Source organism: Oryza sativa, chromosome 4 (genome assembly GCF_034140825.1).
Source record: "Oryza sativa Japonica Group chromosome 4, ASM3414082v1".
Taxonomy (NCBI): Eukaryota; Viridiplantae; Streptophyta; class Magnoliopsida; order Poales; family Poaceae; genus Oryza; species Oryza sativa.
The window spans coordinates 25736935-25758316 of NC_089038.1; the positions used below are offsets into that span (position 1 = coordinate 25736935).

At 46.6% G+C, this 21382-nt stretch overlaps 2 protein-coding genes across 2 annotated transcripts; both read right to left on the reverse strand.

Moving 5' to 3' along the window:
* Positions 1-5030: 5030 nt before the first annotated feature.
* LOC4336338 (F-box protein At1g47056) lies at positions 5031-7045 on the reverse strand. The gene has a single exon (XM_015781527.3). The coding sequence runs from the start codon at positions 6895-6897 to the stop codon at positions 5221-5223; it is 1677 nt and encodes a 558-aa protein (XP_015637013.1). The 5' UTR covers positions 6898-7045; the 3' UTR covers positions 5031-5220.
* A 4932-nt stretch (positions 7046-11977) lies between these two features.
* Positions 11978-18918, reverse strand: LOC4336341 (probable leucine-rich repeat receptor-like protein kinase At5g63930). Its single transcript, XM_015780726.3, is given in 4 exon segments — positions 11978-13653; positions 14395-14828; positions 15000-18012; positions 18681-18918. Coding segments are annotated over 3 exon segments (4890 nt in total). The 5' UTR covers positions 17932-18012; positions 18681-18918; the 3' UTR covers positions 11978-12129.
* Positions 18919-21382: the final 2464 nt, after the last annotated feature.

Here is a 21382-nt window from a genome sequence, read left to right on the forward strand (position 1 = left end):
TATTATTTTGTTTTCATAAACTTAGTTAAACATAGTTTGACTTACAACAAACATAAGGTCCTTTGAGACAGAGGGAGTATATGATATAGTAGTACCGAATGTAAGAGCATCTCCACGAGTCCCCTAAACATATTCTGTAAATTTAAATTTTGGGAATTAAGTTAAAACACATGTCTCCAACAAATACCCAAAAGAGCTCCCAAATTTTAAACACCTCTAATACCGGCGCCATCCTGAGCTAGATATGGGGCACCTCATAGAACTCCCAATCCCCGGCCACAATCACGCCAATTTTTTGCCGCTGGCATCATTTTTTGGCAATCGTGCGCGATCAACCTCGCAATGATGTACAGGAGAAATATAATCGGCCAAAAATAGTTGAGGAGGGCCCACTAGCGATGAGATAATATATTTCAATGTTTTGAAACCTAAGCACTGACTCTGTTGGAGAAGTGGGTGATTTTCTTCTTGCATATTTTTGAGATGACCATAATCCAAGATTATCGGGAGTACAATTTTAAGCCATTGGCCTAATCTATACACACTTATCACAGTTAACAAGTATAATCCAAAATTAGCAGGAGTTTAATTTTGAGACTGGTATGCCTCTTATTATGGTTTACCATATTGCTCATCTAAATGTTTTTATCATACTGTTTTTGAGATTAAAAACTAGTATTTATCGGTTTGTCGAAAACCGAGCAAAAACCTGTGAAAACCAACAATTTATATACAGGAACCAGCTTAAACAACCCCGTTTCGGGAAGCCTAGTATGCAAACGTTTGCGGACACCGGGATCACACGAACGCGTTGACTTCCCATTTTCCGACTTCATGTTCTATGGGGTCGTTTTATTTTTAGCGCAAACGAGATGAAGGCCTTTCCGCCCCTAGTTTTAGCTATTTGTGTCCCAACTTTCCCCACATAAAATTTCCCGTCAAAACTTTACCTACATAACCCTTCCTTGTATAAACTTTCTATCGAGAAACTTTCATTGTATAAACTACTTCCCGAAAATATTACCCATATAAACTTTTTTCCCAAAAACTTGCCCGTATAAACTTTCGCCCAAAAACTTTCCACATATAAACTTTCTCCACATAAACTATTTCCATATAATTTTCCATATAGAAACTTTTATAGAGAGGAGATTACAAATAAATGAAAAAATTATTTCAAAATCATATGAAATTTTAATCAAATCTCAAAAAGTATATACTCAAATTCAAAGACCTTGAAATGAATCTTTCAATAAAATAACTTCTCAAAACCCTGAACTTAACCATGGCATGGAGCTCACCGGGGTGCAGTGGATTTTTTGCTGGAGAGAAACAGATTTCGTGCACACAACACCTTGCCAGAGGGAGGAAAAAGCACGTCGTCGTTGACAACCACAGCTGCGACAGGGCCACCTCGCCCTTCGCTTCATCTGTGATGACGACCTCATCACTGTGCGCTCCGTCCATCTCGCCAAGGTGAGAAGAGAGGGGAGGGGGGAACAGGGCTCTTACCGAAGAGGTGAGGAGGAATAGGGAGTATGCACACAACTTGATTTGTCGCGATAGTGGTGGAGGAAGTGTGAGAGGAACTCAAGCAGGGAGGAAAAAATTATGTGATAGAACAGATCTACTTCCTCCGTCCTTAAAAAGAGTCGATTCCTAGATCCCCAATGCAAATTTTGTATAAACGTGAAAAGACAAAAGTGCCCTCATTAACTATATCCATTTATCAACTATGCCGTTTCTATGCACATGTATGTAAGAGACATCTTATGCATAATAAACAACGCCAAAAAAATTTAAAAAAATTCACTTGCTGGAAGAAAAGAAAACATCTACGATCTCTCCAATCTGAGGGGAAAAATGCTCTTAATTCCCCCTGTAAGAACTACTACTGCAAACAACGGCAAAAACCAAGAATAAAGAAAAAAGAAAGACAAAAAAGAATAGAGAAAAAAATACAATGGTATTTGCCTTTACCACTGTAGGCTTGTGCATCGAGAGTCAGGATTAGATCCCCTGTAAATGAAAAGCATACAAAACGCAAGAGAAGAGAGATGGGGCGGAGATAAGATTTGTGGTGTTAAAGCGTGAATGATAGGGAGAGAGGCCAGAGTCATTGAATGCTTCTATTTTTTAAGCATTCTAAGTCGGTTTTTTATAGGACAAACTCTCCCTCGTACATTCGTGGTGAACGTTCCCCCACCCCCACACACCCCCCGTTTTCACAAACCGATGCCTAACATGCTTGCGTGCAAACATCGATAGTGCGAAGTTTTTGAATTTGAAATGAAGAGCTGGAATTCATGAGCAGAAGTATCAAGATTTCGCTGTACGAAAATATAAATGCAGAGACGCTCAGGGGGTGCTAAACAACAAAAACTGAACGAATGCACGCATCCCCACGCTGGGCTCACTCTTCCCCTGTTTCCGTGCCAAAGATGAGCATCCGAAGCAAAAGAGCGTAGCGCAAGAGGAAAGGAGTAGACAAAAACCGACAAGCTTCACGTTTCGGATTAATGGCACCGAGGCATTTTCCCAGCACCCAGGCGTTCGACTGACGCCGACGGGGCCAACGGCATTTACGCCTAGCAACAAGCACACACAGTGCTTGTTTACCCTACAGTGGCATTGTGGCAAGCGGCCAGCCGAAGCCATGTTCATGATAAGGGAGGGAGTTCCTGTCGACAAATTCGCACGGCAGAAACAACAGACGTTTTTCAGTTTTTCACATGCATATTCTGTAGATTGTAGATTTCCTTCTGGTTAAGCAAGGTTTGCAATTGCTCCCGTAGCCAGCTGAATACGAGAATGTTTGGGGAGCTTCTGGGAGAGAGAGCATAAAAGCTTTATCAAACAGTTTTATCCGTTCAGAAGTTATTTAGAAGTTAGGGGAAGTTAAGGCCGGAAAGGCTGATCGCGATCGATCGCCAAGGCCAACTGGTAGCAATCAGTGCCCCCCTCCCTCCACCTGGTTTTATTTTTTTGGCACCGCATTACTTTCATATTTTAGTAAATTTATGCACATAAAGTTTATACATCTCGAGTTTACACATCTAAAGTTTAGAGACTAAAAGTTTATAAGTCAAAAGTTTATATATCCGATTCAAATTTGAATTTGAATTCAAATATTTTTTTATATATAGTATTTCTAGACCTAAAGTTTATAAGTCAAAAGTTTATATACCCGTTTCAAATTTGAATTTGAATTATATCTGATTTAAATTTGAATTTGAATTCAAATATTTTCTATATATAGTATTTCTATATATCTAAAGTTTATACACCTAAAGTTTACAGATCCAAAGTTTATAAGTCAAAAGTTTACATACCCGATTTAAATTTGAATTTGAATTCAAATTTTTTATATATAATATTTATTTACATAAATTTTTCTAACTTTTGTTTTTTAAAAACAATTTTGTGGTGTTCTGTAGTAGGGAAGAGAAGGAGAGGAGGGGGGAGAAGAGGGACGTATAGGGGAGGGGGTCAGCGATCACCCGCTTCATACGATTAATTATTTTTGGAGGAATACTATCCAAAAAAAATTCCCTTTCCTTTGGTGCTGGTTTCACAGGAAAAGTCCAGGAAAAAATCATCCATCACAAGCTCTTTTTTTGCTTCCTACATGCAAGTCCTAGACAGTCAACTTACTGTGATCCGCATGCCCTCAACTTTTGTACTCCTTTGTTTTTCATTATTCTGTTTTACGCTTAAATTCCTTCTCTATTCCTATACTTTTCAGATCCTATGGTTTTCCTATCCTTTAATCCAAACGAGCCCTTATATTTACGAACTCTAGAAAATAAACTAGAAGCTAGAAACAAGTTTTTTTCTTCTTCTAGATTGTTTCTCAAGACTCATACTCTCCCAAACTCAATTGTACTGCTTGGAGCCTTTGGATGCCTACTTTCATTACCATCCAGTACCCAGTTACCCACAGAAGAAAGGCAAAGAAAATTTCCAGCCCCCCATGACGAAGCATCGAAGAGGACATCATTGACTACCAAGGGAATTCGTTGCTTTTCCAGCTCAGAAAGTGCCCTTTAAAACCAATCGTGTCTAACACATCCACGGTATCAGAATTAATCGACAACAAAATGGCAATTTTCCCAAGGACTAAATAAAAGTACAGCAAAGGTCTCATTATTAAGAGGTGAAACTTAGGGCATGTTCACTTTGATGCCAAAAAAAAACCTTACCAAATTTTGGCATTACCATGACAGGATTTCTTATATAGTTACCAAAATTTGGCAGCAAACTAAATGTAGCCACTTTTTTTTGATAACTTTACCAAAATTTGGTAAGGTTGAAAATGGCATCAAAGTGAACATGCCCTTATTTTACCCAGATGCCATACTAACTTCCATCTTCATACCTACTATTCGCTACGCAGTTGCAACCGAGTTGCTTGCACATAAACATTAGACTATCGTTAGGATACCTCGCTACTATTTGATATTCTGATTGAACTCATTCAATTAACACTCTCAAGGATGTACTAACAGAGGGCATCAAATTGGGGAGAACTACAAATACAAGAAGGCATACCATACATAACATGAAATCTTCCACTATCAGCATATCAGTATCACCTACTGCCTTTAACTAAACTTCAAAGCAACAACTAGCATATCACTATCCAACATCTCTATAATTAACGACAAAAAATGGCACTTGGCATAACATATGCATTATCTTCATTGTTTACAGAATACCATTTCAATAGCACACTACATGTATAACAAGCTAGATAAATGGAAGAAGAATCTTAAAAGAGAACACAAGTTCAATTATGCATGTTTGGTTCTAAAACCTAATGCAGAATCGGAGACTGCAGTGCAAAGAGCAACCAATTATATATACCATGTTGTAGGCTGCCCTATACAGCTAATTATTCCAATGTGCTCGACAGCGATGGCAGCTATTTTTAGTACTGAGGTAGTTAAGCTTGCAGGCCAGATTTCTACAACTCGAAGCAACCAAAGAAATAAATTTGTATAGATGCATCCTAATCATCAACAAAAAGCTAAACCAAACCCTTTTTTTTAATCAGAGAAAGGGCAACAACTGCTGATGAAATAGCAATGGTAACACAGAATTATCCATCATGATGATTTTGCGAGAACTAGATAGTAAAATTAATAACCTAAGGAACATGAATATGAGATTAGAATGCATAAAGTAGCAAATAGGTTCATCAATTTTTTTTATCTCACATCACAGAGCTGGAGGATTGCCAAACCTCCTCCTGAGTGCTGACATGACGCTCCTCATCCTACTACTTGCCTGGGCAGATGATTGTGCATTGCTGGCGTTAGTCGGGAGATCCATGGCTGCCATCTGATCAGTAAGCTCTGTAATTTGCACCTGTCCAGCCTCTTGCCCGCCATTTTCAATTGCACCTCCAGCATCACGCTCCAATACAATATCCAAGCTGATAGAGAATGAGCCACCCCTAACCACCTTCAGGTTCTCAATACATTCATACGATACGCCCCGGCATCTCTTCAATTTCACCTTGACCAAGCTGGGGCAGCCCCCATTCAGTGCCCACATCCCACGGTCTGAGACTGGGCAACCCTTGATGCAAAGCTTCTTGAGCGCAGCGCAGCGCTCAGCCAGGCAAATGATCTCAGGATCCCCAACGGTCTCACACCCACAAAGGGCAAGACGCTCCAGTGAGCGGCAATGTTCACCAAGCATACGGAGACTCTGCACGGTAGGGTTGACCCCAATCAAGACGAGCTCTTGCAGGTCTGGACATCCTCGTGCAACAGCCATGAGGCCATGATCCCCAATCCTGTTTGTGCGCCACCCATCAATATGTAGCTTGCGCAGTTTGTGACATTTCTCGGCAACGCTGATTATGCCTGCATCAGTACACTCTGGGGTCTTGACAAGAAACAGGACTTCAAGGTTTGCACATGCCGATACAGCGGAGAGGCCGCGGTCACCCACCTGCAGCTTCTCAAGGTGGAGCTCAACAAGGCCAGGTACACGCGCGGCGATGACCTCCAATGGGAGGTCCCAGGAGCCAGAGCACCTCAAGATCTTGAGCGACCGGAGGTTCGGCGACGAGGCAACCAACGGCACGAAGCAGAGGGCGCTGTACAGGTCTTTCAGGCAGACTGACCGCAGCGACGAGGCGGGCGGGAAGAGGATCTCCTCGGTGATGGCGGTGGTGGCGCCGGCGGTGTCAGGGAGGCCGCGAAGGCGCTTGACGGAGAGGTCCTCGAGGAGGGGGCACGACCGGAGGACGGCGACGAAGGCCTTGGGCCCAAAACTGCAGGACGCGACGGAGAGCTTGCGGATCACCGGCGTGGCGCCAGCGAGCGACGCGAGCCCGTCGTCGGAGAGCTGCCGGAGGCCGCGGAGCTTGAGCCTGGCGAGCCGCGCGGACGGCAGCGCGGCGGCCACCTGGCGCGCCCCGTCGTCGGAGAGGCTGTCCGTCCCGGAGCCCCGGGCGCAGCGGAGCGCGAGCTTGCTCACCGCCGTGAACCGCGCGAAGATCCCCTGCGCGGCGTACCCGAGCGCGGCGCGGGCGTCGAGCGAGAGGCGGTGGCGCGTGGAGGCGTCCACCTCCTTCCACCGCGCGCAGGTGAGCGAGCACGCGTTGCGGTCGGTCGGGGTGAGCGACGCGAACACGAGGGAGAGGATCTCGTCGGGCAGGTCCTGCGTGTGGTCTCGCTCCGGCGGCGGCGCCGCGAACCTTGCGCCGCCGCCGGCGGTGGGCGGCGCGTCCCCCGCCACCACCAGCATCGTCCGCTGCGCCCTGGGCGGCGCCATGGGAGGAGGAGGAGGAGGAGGAGGAGGGGAGGGTGAGGCGGAGGAGGTGGAAGAGGAAGAGGAGGAGCTGGATTTGGCGAGGCGGGGAGTCGAGGGGGATTGGCCCATGCTACGCTATCCCCGGGGCCGCGATGGGTGGGGAGGCGCAAGCCATCCGGGTGGTGGACGGGATGCGCGGCCGGATCTGCCGATCCGGTTTGCGGGGGGCAAGCGAGGCGACGACGCCTCGTCTAATCGACCACCGGGAGAGGAGGACGAGGAGGAGATGGGGAAAGTAGCCGAGTTTAGTACACCGATGCGTCGAATTGATGGTGAGCCCGTGAGAGCGTTTCGATTTTCTTTTTCCTCTCTTCTCTCGTTCTAATCTCAGGTGGTTGGGCGAGGTTGCGGACGGTGTGTGCGTCGTCACAGCCGAGCCGCCTCGCGGAGAGGGCAGCACCGCAGCAGCGTGCCAGCGTCTCGTCTCTCGTGGACTCGGTCATTCGCTGGCGTGTGGCCAAGGCAAAGGGCGTGAGCGCTGCTGCCTCGGATGCGCGCAGCGGGTGGGGGCGCAAAACTTGTGTGCGTATTGACCGTGTTTTTTTTTTTAACTGAGGCGGGATATTTCTGGGCTTCTGGCGAGCGGCGGAGCCAGCGGCCAGTGTATGAACCTGTGGGAGCAACACCGTTTCTGACCGGTTTACTATACTAGGAATTTGTTTGGTGTCACGCGAAGTACGACTATATTAAGGTCTGTTTATAAAACCCTTATCAAATTTTGGCATGTCAAAATTTTAATATAGCTGTCAAAATTTTGTTAATTAAATATAGCCACTTTTTTTTTATAACTTTACCAAAACTTAATAAGATTAAAAATAGCATCAAAGTAAACAGTCTCTTAATCTGAAGTTGTTGCGGGGGAGGGATCCTCTCTTTACTCTCTTTTAGTACGTGCTTGACCTAATCCTAAACAAAAGAAACGGGCCCGATCAGGTCAGGTCTACCTCAACCTCAACCGGACAATTGCCGTGTGGTTGCCCAAAATGGGTGGTCTATCGCGTGACGTGCCGAATTACATCGTGTTTTGTATTCGGTGCAGGTGTCGATTTCGCGTGGAGAGACCCACAAAGAGCTGACGAAGAGAAACGAAAACTTGCAGCAACCATTGTTTTGTTGGGGAGAAGAAAAAACCCAACCAAACAAACGCATTGATGACGTCCACCCAAAAACCACAAAAAAACGTACGGCTCTAGCTACAGTAGCGTAATGCTCGCACATTGAAACAGTAATAATCCCTTGCTGTTGCTGAAGACTGTGTACATCGTACATCCAGCATGCGTCTACGCTACTGCTCAGCTGTACCGACGCGGATGGCAGTTGCATCCCCATTATTTGCCGGGACCGGTGCGCACCGGGTCGGAATCCACGTCGGTCAGCGCCTCAGCGGGCGCGGCGGCAACAAACAGCGCGAACGCTCCACGACGCCCGCCTTTGCTGGAGAAGAGGGAAATTCGGAGCAGTTTGTTGCCGGTGAGCCTGCAGAATTCGCGCGCGCGTACACTATTTCTGCAGCTTGCGGCTGAATTTTAACAGGGACATCGCATCGTGATCACCACGATATCCACATCCACTGTTCCGTTCTATAGCATCGTTCCGTGCAACTACTTGAGGTTGATGTTTTCAGAATCTTCAGACAAGCACCACAAGCCTGCATCAGCCTTTCGGTCCATTTTTACAGACTACACAAGTTAAAGAAGTTGCCCGGAAACATTAGCTTCGGTCCAGAAATTCAGTCCATGCAATGGTGTAGTCTTTATCTTGCTTTACAGCTCAGGCATACACACAGGTGTATGTACGCAGAAGCGTAGTAATCAGTGGAGTCAAATCTAGCTAGGAAGATTTCGCTTTGCAGTTAACTACGCTCTCTTTCTGCTAAGTGGTGCAGCTTTGCTGAAAAGACGAGCTTCCCATACGTAGTGGGGCGCACTACTGCAGAACAACAAGAAGAAGAGAAATGGCGCAGGACGATGTGAAATGATGAAGTGATTATCATAATCATGTAAGACAAGGATGTTGCTTGTTAAATACTCGTGGCCTGCTCTGAAAAGAGGAGGATTCTGGATAAGAAAAGGAGCAGCCATTGGTTGCTTTCAGCACAATACTCAGCTTATCCTGTCAAAGAACAACCAACACTCGAGTAATCATTCACCATTAACTTTCAGTGAATCCTACCTACAAGCTTTCTGAATCGCCTTTAGCGGCTCTGCACTCATTAGCTAAAATTGCAAAATTACTGGAATAAAGACCAAAGCAGTTCATGTTCATGTTCATCCTGCCTCATGAGTCATGAATAAAGTTACTTCGTTCTACTTTTATTGTCAGATTTCCATTTGATGAGTAATGAGCCTTCAGATGCAAAATTGCCGAGCTGGAGCCCTGGAAGGTGGCGCGTCTGTATCAAGGAGCCAATTTTGTCTCTTTTTTGGAGTGGGATACATCAAGAACTACTTTTTATACAACTTCTTTTGTGCAATTGATTGATCGATCAACAGTAATACAGAGGAGATAGTAAGATACAGTGGTTTCTGTAAGTCTATTATAATCTCATCCCCATTTCGTCTTGTCTGTTGGGACATGGGACTGTATCACAGTACAGTCATGACAATCGCACCGCCGTGAACTAACTGCCTTTCGACATGCTAATTATCAGTTCGCAACTGTATTATTGTAATTATTGCTGCAGTCTGCCGAAACATTTCACTCAAAGAATCGAGATTCCGAAGGAACCCGGTTCTTTTCTTTCTTCAGCCGAGGTGGTCAGGTGGGTGTGTTAGCTATACCTGGTTTCCAACTGGAACCATCCACACGAAAAACGGAGCGGTCCATTAGCGCGTGATTAATTAAATACTCTATTAGCTATTTTTTTCTCAAAAATGGATTAATTTGATTTTATAAAGCAACTTTTGTATATAAAATTTTTGCAAAAAAACGCACCGTTTAGCGGTTTGAAAAGCGTGCGCGCGGAAAACAAAGGAGATGGGTTAGGAAAAGGGGCATCCGAACACAAGTATAGCCAACTACTAGCTCTAATTCATCTATAGCCAATCTAATAGCTTATTCACATAATAGTACCTATAAGCATATACTACACCATTAATATATGGTCCCACCTCTCATATACACACAACGTATTGGAGTCCACGCGGTAGCTGGTTACAAATCTGTATTCCGCTTTCCTTCTATATTTTCTTCTCTCCTCCACATGTGCTTACAGCTAACTTGTAGTCTGCTATTGTACTCGCTCTAAGGGTGTGATGATGTCACGGAAACTGAGGATTCGTTGGGTTTAACCGTTTAGAGCAAGTATAATAGTGAGCTATAAGCTTACTGTAAACTTATGTGGAGGAGAGAGGTAACAAAAAATCAAGGGGTGGCTCTCATGTAAGAGCTAGCTTAACACAATATCTAAGACAAATACATTAAATGTATAAGTGAGAGATAGCGAGAGGAGAAGAAAATTATAGCCAAACTTATAGCTAATTTTATTATATATGTTGGCTTAAAATGAGTTAATAGTAGAAGTTGAGTTATACTATTGTCCTTGCTCTTAAGCGTCGACGGAAGGTTGATCGATTGGTGGGAATTTGGGTGGTCAATCACCGCATCCCATGAGATCGTTCTCCAACTGATCGAATCGCAAGGAGTTACCGGTACTTCTCGCATAGCTATTTGCTGCTACGCAGTCTGCAAAGTAACAGCAAAATCTTCACGGGAACAATGACCGAGGATAAAAGGAAGTGGGCTTTCTGGGATGGAAACAAAGGTTTCATTCCAGGATAGTACGGTATAACTCTGGATTTCAGGATTGGTTTTATAATTCTGACTTCCAGTGTTGACCTTTTTTCTTCAGAACGATTGGTTTCCATTTAGATGAACAAGGCTTCACGTACGATTCATCCAGTGTTAGGAAGGGCCTGCGAATTCGGCATGTTTTCTACAGTTAAGATGGGCTGCCAAAGTCCAACAACCTTAAGGCTCACTGGGATCAGCTAATTACAGTAATTGCTCTAACTGTTTAATTAAACCTAACATGTTTGAACAGTGATATTCATGAAACTTATTTAGTAGTAAAAAAATATAGTACTTCATCCACTCAAAATATAACAACTTTTAATCTTTAAAATTTGTATCAAGTATAACTACATATTCATCCACATTCTATTTTTAACTGATCACAACACCATTCAAATTTCCACATACCTCATCTTTCTAATCAATCACAACATTCTTCTATTTAATTCTACCAACTTACTTAGCAATCGTGTATAATTTTAAAACTTCTTATGTTTTTTGGACGAAGATAATACTCCCCGTTATAAAATCTGAGCTAATATACCACGGGATCCCGTCTAAATGGGATGATACCGATCAAGTATCAGATTGATCTGATACCCGTAGGTACCAGTCACCAACCTATACCTCGTTAGTATTAGCTAATGCCTGCTGGGACCACGTACCTGGTCGATACCCGATGGTACTAGGCGTGGTACCTATCAGTACTAGACCTGGTACCTATTGAGTATCAGACCAGAGCTTAGAGGGGAAGAGAATAAGGGATGAAGATGGTTATATGTGTTGGTTCTCTCACCTGGAGATGATGACGCCAAGCTCGATCAATGCCAAATCCAATAGCCGAGGATCTTGGGGTTTCAAATTTGTCGAACATGAGCAACAAGAAGGACACTTCCTCCCCTATCCTCCCTTGCACTTGGCGGCAATGGTGGTCGGTGGTGGTCTTACTCGACAACAATGGCATCGACACTGCCTCATCCTCTATCAACGGTGATGGAGGCGGAAGCTCCATGTCTTCCATCAATGCAATGATGGCGCTTCCCATCTCCTTCGGCTACGACTTCCTTTGTCCTCGCAGCGTAAGTCCACCTAATTTTATTGTGGTCCTACGGCACACCCTAGCCGATATGGGACTGTTTTAGTGCTTACCTGCATCTTGCCCTCCGACTTGTTGCTCCGCGTTGATCCTTCTTCCCCGCCGTGTCGGTCCAAGTCTTCTCCGCTGGGCATAGGTGCCGGAGAGGGGATCTCGCCCCGGATGGTAGGGATTGGGTGACGGTATCTTGTATTTTCTAACATGGGTTATTTTTCTTTAGTGACAATTTTGTTCTTTCCCCTACTCTAACACCACAAAATCTTCCCCTTGAGTTGTGATTCTTACTATGAACATACTACGTCCAAACCGAGATAAATATACACGTCTAACAGAATATCTAAACCGAGAGAAATCAGAAATTAGAAAGAGAATTCACATCAACATTGACACGGGTGGTTTTCGCGCTGCACCAATCACGAAGCACCCAAGCACGAATCTCGGAGCGCCGATGCCTCAACGCATCTGAGAAACCGTTCCAAGCTCGCCGCCGACGACCCGGCCGGACCCTCCCACGCCGCCGCCATCGCGCGCGCGATCTCCCCCGCCTTCCTCCTCATCGCCTCGCCCTTCTCCGTCTCCCCCATCACCGCCCCCACGGCCTCGGCCACCTCCCCACTCTCCACCGCCGAGCTCTCCAGGTTCCCGCGCGCCACCTCCACGCACACCCCCCACTCCACCACCACCATCGCGTTGAAGAACTGCTCGGCCCCCACCGGCCACCCGAGCAGCGGCACGCCGTGGCGGAGGCTCTCGAGGATGGAGTTCCACCCGCAGTGGGTCAGGAACGCGCCCGTGGACGGGTGCGCCAGGATCCGCGCCTGCGGCGCCCACCCGCGCACCACCAGCCCCCTGCCTGCGCGCGCCATCCGGTCCTCGAATCCGGCGGGGAGCCACCCGGGATCGAATCCGTCCTTGGGGTCGAACCCCACCGGCGGCCGGACGGCCCAGACGAACGGCCGCCCGCTCGCCTCCAGCCCCAGCGCCAGCTCCGCCATCTGACGGATGCTGATGCTGTTCTGCGACCCGAACGAGATGTACAGCACCGAGCGCCGCGGGTGCGCGTCCAGCCACCGGATGATGCTGGTGTCGTCGTCGTCCTGCGATTTCGAAGGATCCGGCGCCGCGAGGATCGGCCCGATCGCCCATGTCTGGACGCCGAAGCTCGCTCTGAGCATGTCTAGCCCGGAGGTCTCCAGTTCCTGGATGGTGTTGACGAGCACGGCGTCGGTCTTGCGGCAGCACGGGATGACCCGCCGGAAGAAGGCCGTCCAGGGGTCCGCCCCCGTCGCGGCGAGCATGTACTGCGGGATCTGGGTGCGGTGGAGGACGACGTCGGGGAAGTCGGGCAGCAGCGGGAACTCGTCGCCGCCGGCCGTGAGGGTGTGCGGGAGGTGCTCCCACACGGAGAAGAAGACGGCGTGGCCGAAGGCGCCTCCGGGGAGGAACACGGCGTGGGACGCGCCCCGCGCGCGCGCGACGTCGGCCGTCCACGCGAAGAAGGAGTCGGCGATGACGCAGACGGGGGGCCGGATGCCAGCGACGAAGCCATCGAAGGCCGGGCGGAGGGACTCGGAGGCCCGGAAGAGGGTGATGAACTGGTGGACGTGGAGGTCGGCGAGGGACTCGGCGCCGTCGGGCAGACCGTGGTCGGCGGGCGCGAAGGGGAGCGCGTGGAGCCGGATCGGAGGGGAGGTGGCCGGGAGGGAGAGGGAGCCGAGGAGGCGTGGGGTGGAGACGAGCGTGACGGCGAGGCCCGGGCGGAGCGTCTGGAGGTGGCCGGCGAGGCGGAGGAAGGCCGGGATGTGGCCGTGCGCGAGGAAGGGGAAGAGCACGACGTGCGGGCTCCTCGCCTCCTCTCCCTCTGCCGCCATGGTGAGGTGATGATGGGGACGGGGTGTTCGGTACTTCGGTGGAAGTGGACGCTGAGAGTGATGCGGCTCCCGCGCTGCCACTGAAAAACAAAACGCTGATGCGCTGAATGGCTGGAAAGGCGCCCTCCACTCACCGGGTGAGATACCGAGATGTGACCGCTTCCTTTCTCCAATTCTTCAATTTCGTCCAACTGAACTGTGCACTGACGCCATGATCAAACAGGTCCAGGTTTGAGCAGCAGAGCTTCATCAGATTATCAAAAGGAGTACAGAAAGACGAAGGGATGGCACATTGGTACCGATCGATGCAATGTCTGCAGTTCTCCACTGCATTCTGCTGGTACTCCTATATGTACTCTGGCCCCCGGTAGTACTAATACCACATGAGTAACATCAGTGATTATATGATTATTATCAAAGGCGAACTTTAGGAAGGGATGGAGATACTAGCTGAATTGCTTGAAGCAGAACCGTAGATGGAGATAATCAGAGCTTTCCAAACGGGAACACTATTAACAGGTATTTGGTCTATCGACTATTATTTACAACAACTGGGCAATGAACTCGAAGAAGGAACTAGAAAAACCCACATCAAAGTCAGATAAAAAAACTCTAGAAGTAAGAACTGCCATCCCGCCCATGAAGAACTCTGCGGCTCTACCGGTAATTCTTCGTTGTTCTGAAGGATATGCTGAGAGACACTGGATGTACAGAATGGCATTTGTATGAGTCAGTTTTATTTATCTCCCTAGAAATATGACATAAAGAATGAATGCAAACTCCCAAAAAATTCCTACATAAGTAAACAGAGAGAGGGAGCAAAAGGGCATTGCCCTGACTAGAACATATATAAATACATCATAAGTTATCCTTCTTTGAAGAATGATCAGAAGCAGGCGAGGATGAAGAGCTCATCCTGGCCCTATCTCTAGACTCACTTAACATAACTACAACATTCCGCATCGGTGGTCTGTCATATGGAGACATACTAGTACATAGCAATGCAATTTTCAAGACCTCAATCATATGATCGACAGACGTTTTGTCTTCCAAATTCAGATTCTTATCAAGAATCCCTGGACCCAAAGAATTGTCCCTGATGTAATTCTTTACCCATGTTACCAGATCACCTCCCAGTTCTAATGGTTGTACAGGGGCACGTCCGGTTAGCAGCTCCAGCAGTACGACGCCGTAACTGTATATGTCACTTTTTTCAGTAACCTTCATGGTGTATGCATATTCTGATCAAAGGAGAACTAGGTTAGTACTTTGTAGGAAACAATCACATGTACTTTCTGCTAGTATAAAGCAATCAAGTGGTATAGTAGCCTAGGATTTTACAAGCAATTTCAAGTAAAAGAGATAAGAGCTATAACAGGAATAAGTATGCAAAGTAACAGTAGAAGACTCACCAGGTGCTATATATCCATATGAACCAGCAATTGCAGACATTGATTTTGAGTATGGCATGTCTATCACCTTTGCCAATCCAAAGTCACCAACATGAGCTTCAAAGTTCTCATCAAGTAAAATGTTATTTGATTTTATATCACGGTGGATGATGCGAGGTTTGCAATCGTGATGCAAGTAAGATAGCCCTTCAGCTGATCCTAGGGCTATCATGAAGCGTGTCTCCCAATCAAGTGAAGACGAAGATTGCCCATGAAGTAACTCCCCAAGGCTTCCTCTTGGCATGTATTCATACAACAGAAGGTTGGAACCCTGGTGATAGATGAACCCATATAACTTCACAATATTACGATGCCTTATCTTTCCTAGAGTAAGGATCTCTGCACGAAAACTATTGTCTGTGTTGCTTCCCTCTCTGTTAGAAGCCAGCTTCTTTACAGCAATTGTCTGTCCAGCTTTCAAGATGGCTCTGTACACTGTTCCACATGCACCTCTTCCAATAACACAACTCTCGTCAAAATTATTTGTGGCAGAAACCAATTCCTGAAATGTATATGCATCCTTGGTAGAAACCTGCATGTTAGACCCAGCAGAAAATATTTGCTTGTCTTGCAAAGGAGCTACTGTTTCTAGTGGTTTTCTCATATGATACACAATTATAACGATAAGAATAAGTGAAATTCCTCCAATAACAGCAGCAACAATTGCTATGACCTTGCCCAAAGGGGGGCTGCCTGAATTGGATGACTGGGAAGAAGATATTGACTCAGACCCACATTTGCCAAGTTGTCCGCCACATAGTCCTTTGTTTCCAAGAAAGCTGGTTGACGCCATGTTATCAAAAAGTGGTATAGTGGGGAGAGCGCCGGTGAGATTATTGTAGGAGACATTGAACTCAAGCAAACTAGACAGATTTGCAAAGGTATCTGGGATTTCACCTGTCAGCTTGTTATTATTGAGAAACAAATTTTCCAATAATGCAAGATTACCAAGCTCTGATGGTATGTTGCCAGAGAGATTGTTATAACTCAAATTCATGGCGATCTGCAAACTTGAGAGTAGTCCAAGCTCCTTCGGTATTCCACCAGAGAATTGATTGCCACCAATCTGTAGAGCTGTCAAATGTGAAAGTTTACCAAGAATAGGTGGTATCTCTCCAGAGAGCCTATTGTCAGCAAATGATAGCAGCTCCAGCTGAGGCAGGCTGCCAACTTCATTTGGCAATGAACCTTCGAAGCTATTTTGGCTGAGATCTAGGCGTTGCAACATAGTGCAATTGAAAATTTCTAATGGTATGCTTCCGCCTAGTCTATTGGATGATATATTGAAGACGACGAGCTTTGACAGATTACCTATTTCTTGAGGCAACTCTGATGTGAAATAGTTATTTGTTAGGTCAAGCCTTTGGAGAGACTTGCAATTGCCTATCTGAGGAGGAATAGGACCATTGAACTTGTTTCGACCCAGCTCAATTGTTGTCAAATTCACCAGATTGCAGAGATCAGTTGGGAAGCTTCCTGTCAGACTGTTATCAGCGAGACGAAGCTGCACCAAGGATTTACAACTGGTGATTCCATGGGGGATGTTCCCAATCAGCTTGTTAGCCCCCAAATTCAACAAAATAAGGTTCGACTGCCTGCAAAGATCTCGAGGTATCTGCCCGGTTATATTATTATTTGAGAAATCCACCACCCAAAGCCGGCTATAGATACCAAATCTTGGAGGTATGTCACCTGACAGCATATTGTTGAATAGTTGCAATTGGATTAGTCTGCTCATGTACTGAAAACAGGCTGGAATTGGGCCACTGAGTGTATTGATCGAAAGATCAAGCTTACTCAAATTCCTCAATACACACAACTCGGTAGGAATAGGGCCAGTGAGTTGGTTTTGGAAGAGATAGAGTAAATACAATCGTGGTATCTTGCCAAATTCCTTTGGTACCCCTCCAGTTAAAACATTCTCTGAAAAGTCAATCTCCTCTGCAAGAGAAAGATTGCCAATTTCTAACGGAATCGTACCATTTAATAAATTCCTGTAGAGGTATAGCCTCTGAAGGTTCTGGATGTTCCCGATTGTTGCAGGAATAGGCCCAACCAGATTATTGTCATAAAGGGCAATTGTCCTAAGATTTATGCAGTTTCCAATCTCTGGGGGAATCACACTAGAAAGCTGATTTCCCCACAATATTAAGTCTGTCATATTTGTCAGTTTCCCAATCTCCTTAGGCAATGGCCCTCCTAACTTGTTTTGTGCAAGACCAAACACCACCAGGTTGAGGCATTCACCTATCTCGACAGGAATGTTACCAGATATTGCATTCTGACCTAACCGGACGGTTTTCAGGTTCTTAAGCCTACCAATAGTATGAGGTATAGAGCCAGAGAGATTATTGCTGTACCCTACCAGGTCCTCGAGTGATGCCATATTACCAATCTCATCAGGTATTGCACCAAAGAGCTTGTTGTTGCACAGGTTGAATGTGATCATCATAGCCAGCTTCCCGAGCTCAGCGGGGATTGTGCCCTGGAACTGGTTGTTGTTCAAGTTGAGCCCCGTCAACTTCGAGCAATTCCCAATCTCTGCAGGGATAGTGCCAGAAAACCCATTGAATGACAGATCAAGGTTAGTCAGCTCAGCCAGGCCACCAATGCTCGGGTCGACGGTGCCCGACAGGTTCATGTTGCTGAGGTTGAGGGACACCACCGCCGGCGTAGACCCCGACGAGCAGTTGACGCCCTTCCACCCGCACGGCGATGGATCCTCGGGGTTCCAGTCGTCAAGGTGGTGGAAGGTGTCAACTATCTGCTTCCTCAGCGTCAGGAGAAGCCAGCCTTCATGGTTCAGGCCATGGCAGGTAGTGGCCAGCAGGAAGGCCAGCGCCACGCCGAGCTGCAGAGCCCAGGGCGTGCGAGCCGCCGCCGCAGAGCCCATCTTCCCTTCACAATGGTCGCAGTGGAACCAGAGCCGAACCCCCCCTCCCTACGACCTCGTGCGCTGCCGCATCTCTACGACCTGGAATAGGATGCAAAGAGGAGTTTAGAACATGCAGCAAGAGACGTGAAAAGATCAGCTTTTGGATTGGAAAAAAGATTCTTAGGACCAGGAACTGTCTGCAAGCTAACAAGGAACTACTTTTGCATTGTCTGGACACTAAAAAACAAGGCAGCACAAATCCATCTGAACTCATCTAATCTAAACCCCCCCGAAGGTCAGAGAATCATCCAAAGCTGGGACCGAATTGAGGCCATCCGAATCAAGAAGCACGGCCAAAAACAGCAAGAATCCGATCCCTCTGACCAGGAATGGTACCCGGGCTGGGCTTCAGCTCATCAAGAATCTGAACAGGAGCGGGCGGCCACCCAATCACACCCACCATTTCCCAGCAGTGAAGGGATTTTAGCGCCCAGGGAAACCCCACCTCCCCCCCGAATCACGGGAGCCCCCACCCCATCATCCCCGGCGGGTCCCAGGAACACACCGCCGCGCACCACCCACCGGAAGCAGATCGGGGAGAGAGAGAAAAAGAATAAGAAGAAGAAGAAGAAGAAGAGAAGAACCGAGTCTTTCCCGACGCGACGCGAGCTCCGCGGTTGCAGAAGCCAAGCCATGCCGCACTGCAACAGCGAGGAGCACACCCACCGGGGAGCACGGTAATGCAAGGTATGCGCGCGCGAACTCACCGCTCACCGACGCGTGCTCTCTCGCCGCCGCCGCCGCCGCGGATGGGTCGCCGCTGTCCGCTGGCACGCTGGAGCACCGTTGCGACGGCGAGGTCGGGCCGGGCGCGTCCACCGGCGGGAGCTAGTAGTGGTAGTATTAGGAGGAGGAATGGGCGAGGAAGAGAGAAGAAACCTCGTCGTGGCTCGCCGTGGAGGGAGGGGGGAGAAGAGGTGGCGGAGGTGGGAGATGGAGATGGAGATGGAAGGGGGAGGAAATGGAAGCTGGAAATGGCAGGCAAGCACGCTTTCAAGCTCTTGCGAGGCGTAGCGATCGCGGGCGGTCCCTCTCTCCCTCGATCTAGCCTCCTTTCCTCTCTTACACTTGCTTTCTCTCTGCTTTGCTTTTCGTCCTAATCCGGCCGGCCCCACCAAGCACTTTTAAGTTTTAGCTCCCCTTGTTTTTTTTCCTCCCCTCCCCCTTCTTAATTTTCTCTCCTGTTCATATCTACTTGCATTAATGTTGGGTTTTGCTTAAACAGAGTGTTTGTGACCTTGTGTTGTACCCCACTGTTAAAAAAAACTAAACCTTCCAGTACAACGAATAAAAAGATTGCACAGATTTATTATACTAGAAGAGAATATGACCCCGTGATTCATTGCCCAGATTGCTTCAGACGAAGAAAGTATTATCTCCATCCCATAAAATATCAACGAGTACTGAATAATATATTCTATTACTACAAATCTGGATATCTCTATCTAAATTTATTGCAATAAAATGTGTTACATTCAGTTTTAGATTTTTTTTATGAGTACGCAGTGAGTGAGGTACAGTGGTGAGGAGGAAGGTTCGGGAGATCGGGTTGCTTTGGCCGGCATAAAGACGACGAGGAGGAGGCATTCGATGATCGATCTATGCGTCTCCCGGCGGGTTTGGATGGGCGTTTTCGGGGGTTGATTGATTGATTGGTCGTTGTTGTCATGGCTCACGAGTGAGATCAGCTGTTGCGTTCTCCGCTACGTGACTGCACGGGACTCTGTGCTCTAGAGAGAACGAAAGACAGCGCATGCACACGTTTGGAGCCCTACGCGTGGTGGGAGAGGTTTCCTCTTCTTTTTTCTTTTCCCGAAAGAATGGAGTTTGACACTTTGACTGCATTGATGTACAGGAGTACGCAGTAACTACTGGCCGGTAAGGTTTGATCGTTTGATACTTTGATTACGATAGTTACCCTCCCTACGGCTAGGAAATGTATTAGCCATGTACTATTAGGGGGTGGAGGAGAGATGGAGTGGGATTGGGATTAAACTTTTAAACTAACTCTCTGTTTGGGAAACAGGTACTTATTACAAGTCCCTGTCACATCGGATATTTGGACGCTAATTTAAAGTATTAAACATACACTAATTATAAACCCATTCCATAACTTTAGACTAATTCGCGAGACGGATTTTTTAGTCTAATTACACCATGATTTGACAATGTGATGCAACAGTAAACTTTTTATAATTATAGATTAATTAGGCTTAAAAAATTCATCTCGCAGATTAGCTCTCATTTATGAAATTAGTTTTTTTATTAATCTATGTTTAATACTTTAAATTAATATCCAAACATCCGATGTGATATGGTTTTTAGCCCCATCTAAACACCCAGCATCTCGTCTCGTCGTCTTCGACTGTCTGACCAACCCAAAAAAAAATGCATCCAAAAAGATTGTGCTGCGAGTACTAGCACAGTAGTAGTACTCCTACGTACTCGGCCTCGGGGTGCTCGAGTGAGTGAGTGGCAAGAGAAAGAGGGGGTGATGATCCGAGATCGCACAAAAAGGAGCCTTTACGTGCGTGCGAGTGTGCAAAAATCAGCCTTCTCTCTCGAAACCGGAGAGATGCTAGCCTAGGTGTAATCACACGGGCGGGTGCCTTCAAGTTTACTCCTCTCTCTCTCCTCTTCTTTTAATCACTTGGATTAACGCGACGCGGTAGCAGTAGGACTCTACGCGTGGGCCCCAGAGACAGATGTTGTATGGATCGGAGTTTCACGTGCATTTGGCCGGCTTCGTTGTTTCGTTGTAGGGAAGCTTCTGTTCACTTCGTACGACGAGCCGCGAGCGAGTCGTTTCTTGCTGAAAGAACGCCATGACCGGATGACCACTGCGAGCTTGGGCACAAGTCCGTCGCAAAACGTTTTGTATCTCCTGTAGCTGCATGCGTTACACCTATACAAGTACCGTGCCGTTCTGAGTTCTGACCTCAAAGTATAGTACATACGAATTGAACATTACTCCGTATCAATCAGTGTGTGCCTCGAAAATTCAAAGACGACGACCCGCCAGCTGCCCGTAATTGTATTCTGAGTTTTGTTTAGCTTGATCCGCAGTCATGACCAAATAAAAATAGGTTCAGGCATGCCCCTGTTACATTACATCATACAAGATAATGTGCATGAATGTACAGAGCATGCTACATACTACTCCCTTCATTCCTAAATATTTGACGCTTTTAATTTTTTTAAATATATTTGACCGTTTGTCTTATTCACAAAATTTAAGCAATTATTAATTATTTTTCTATCATTTGATCTATTATTAAATATACTACTACTACTCAAGTTTTTGAATAATATTCACAAATTTTTTTAAAAAGATGAACGGTTGAAAATGTTTTAAAAAGTCAACGACGTCAAATATTTAGAGAACGAGTTAGTAGTATTTTATCCAGGT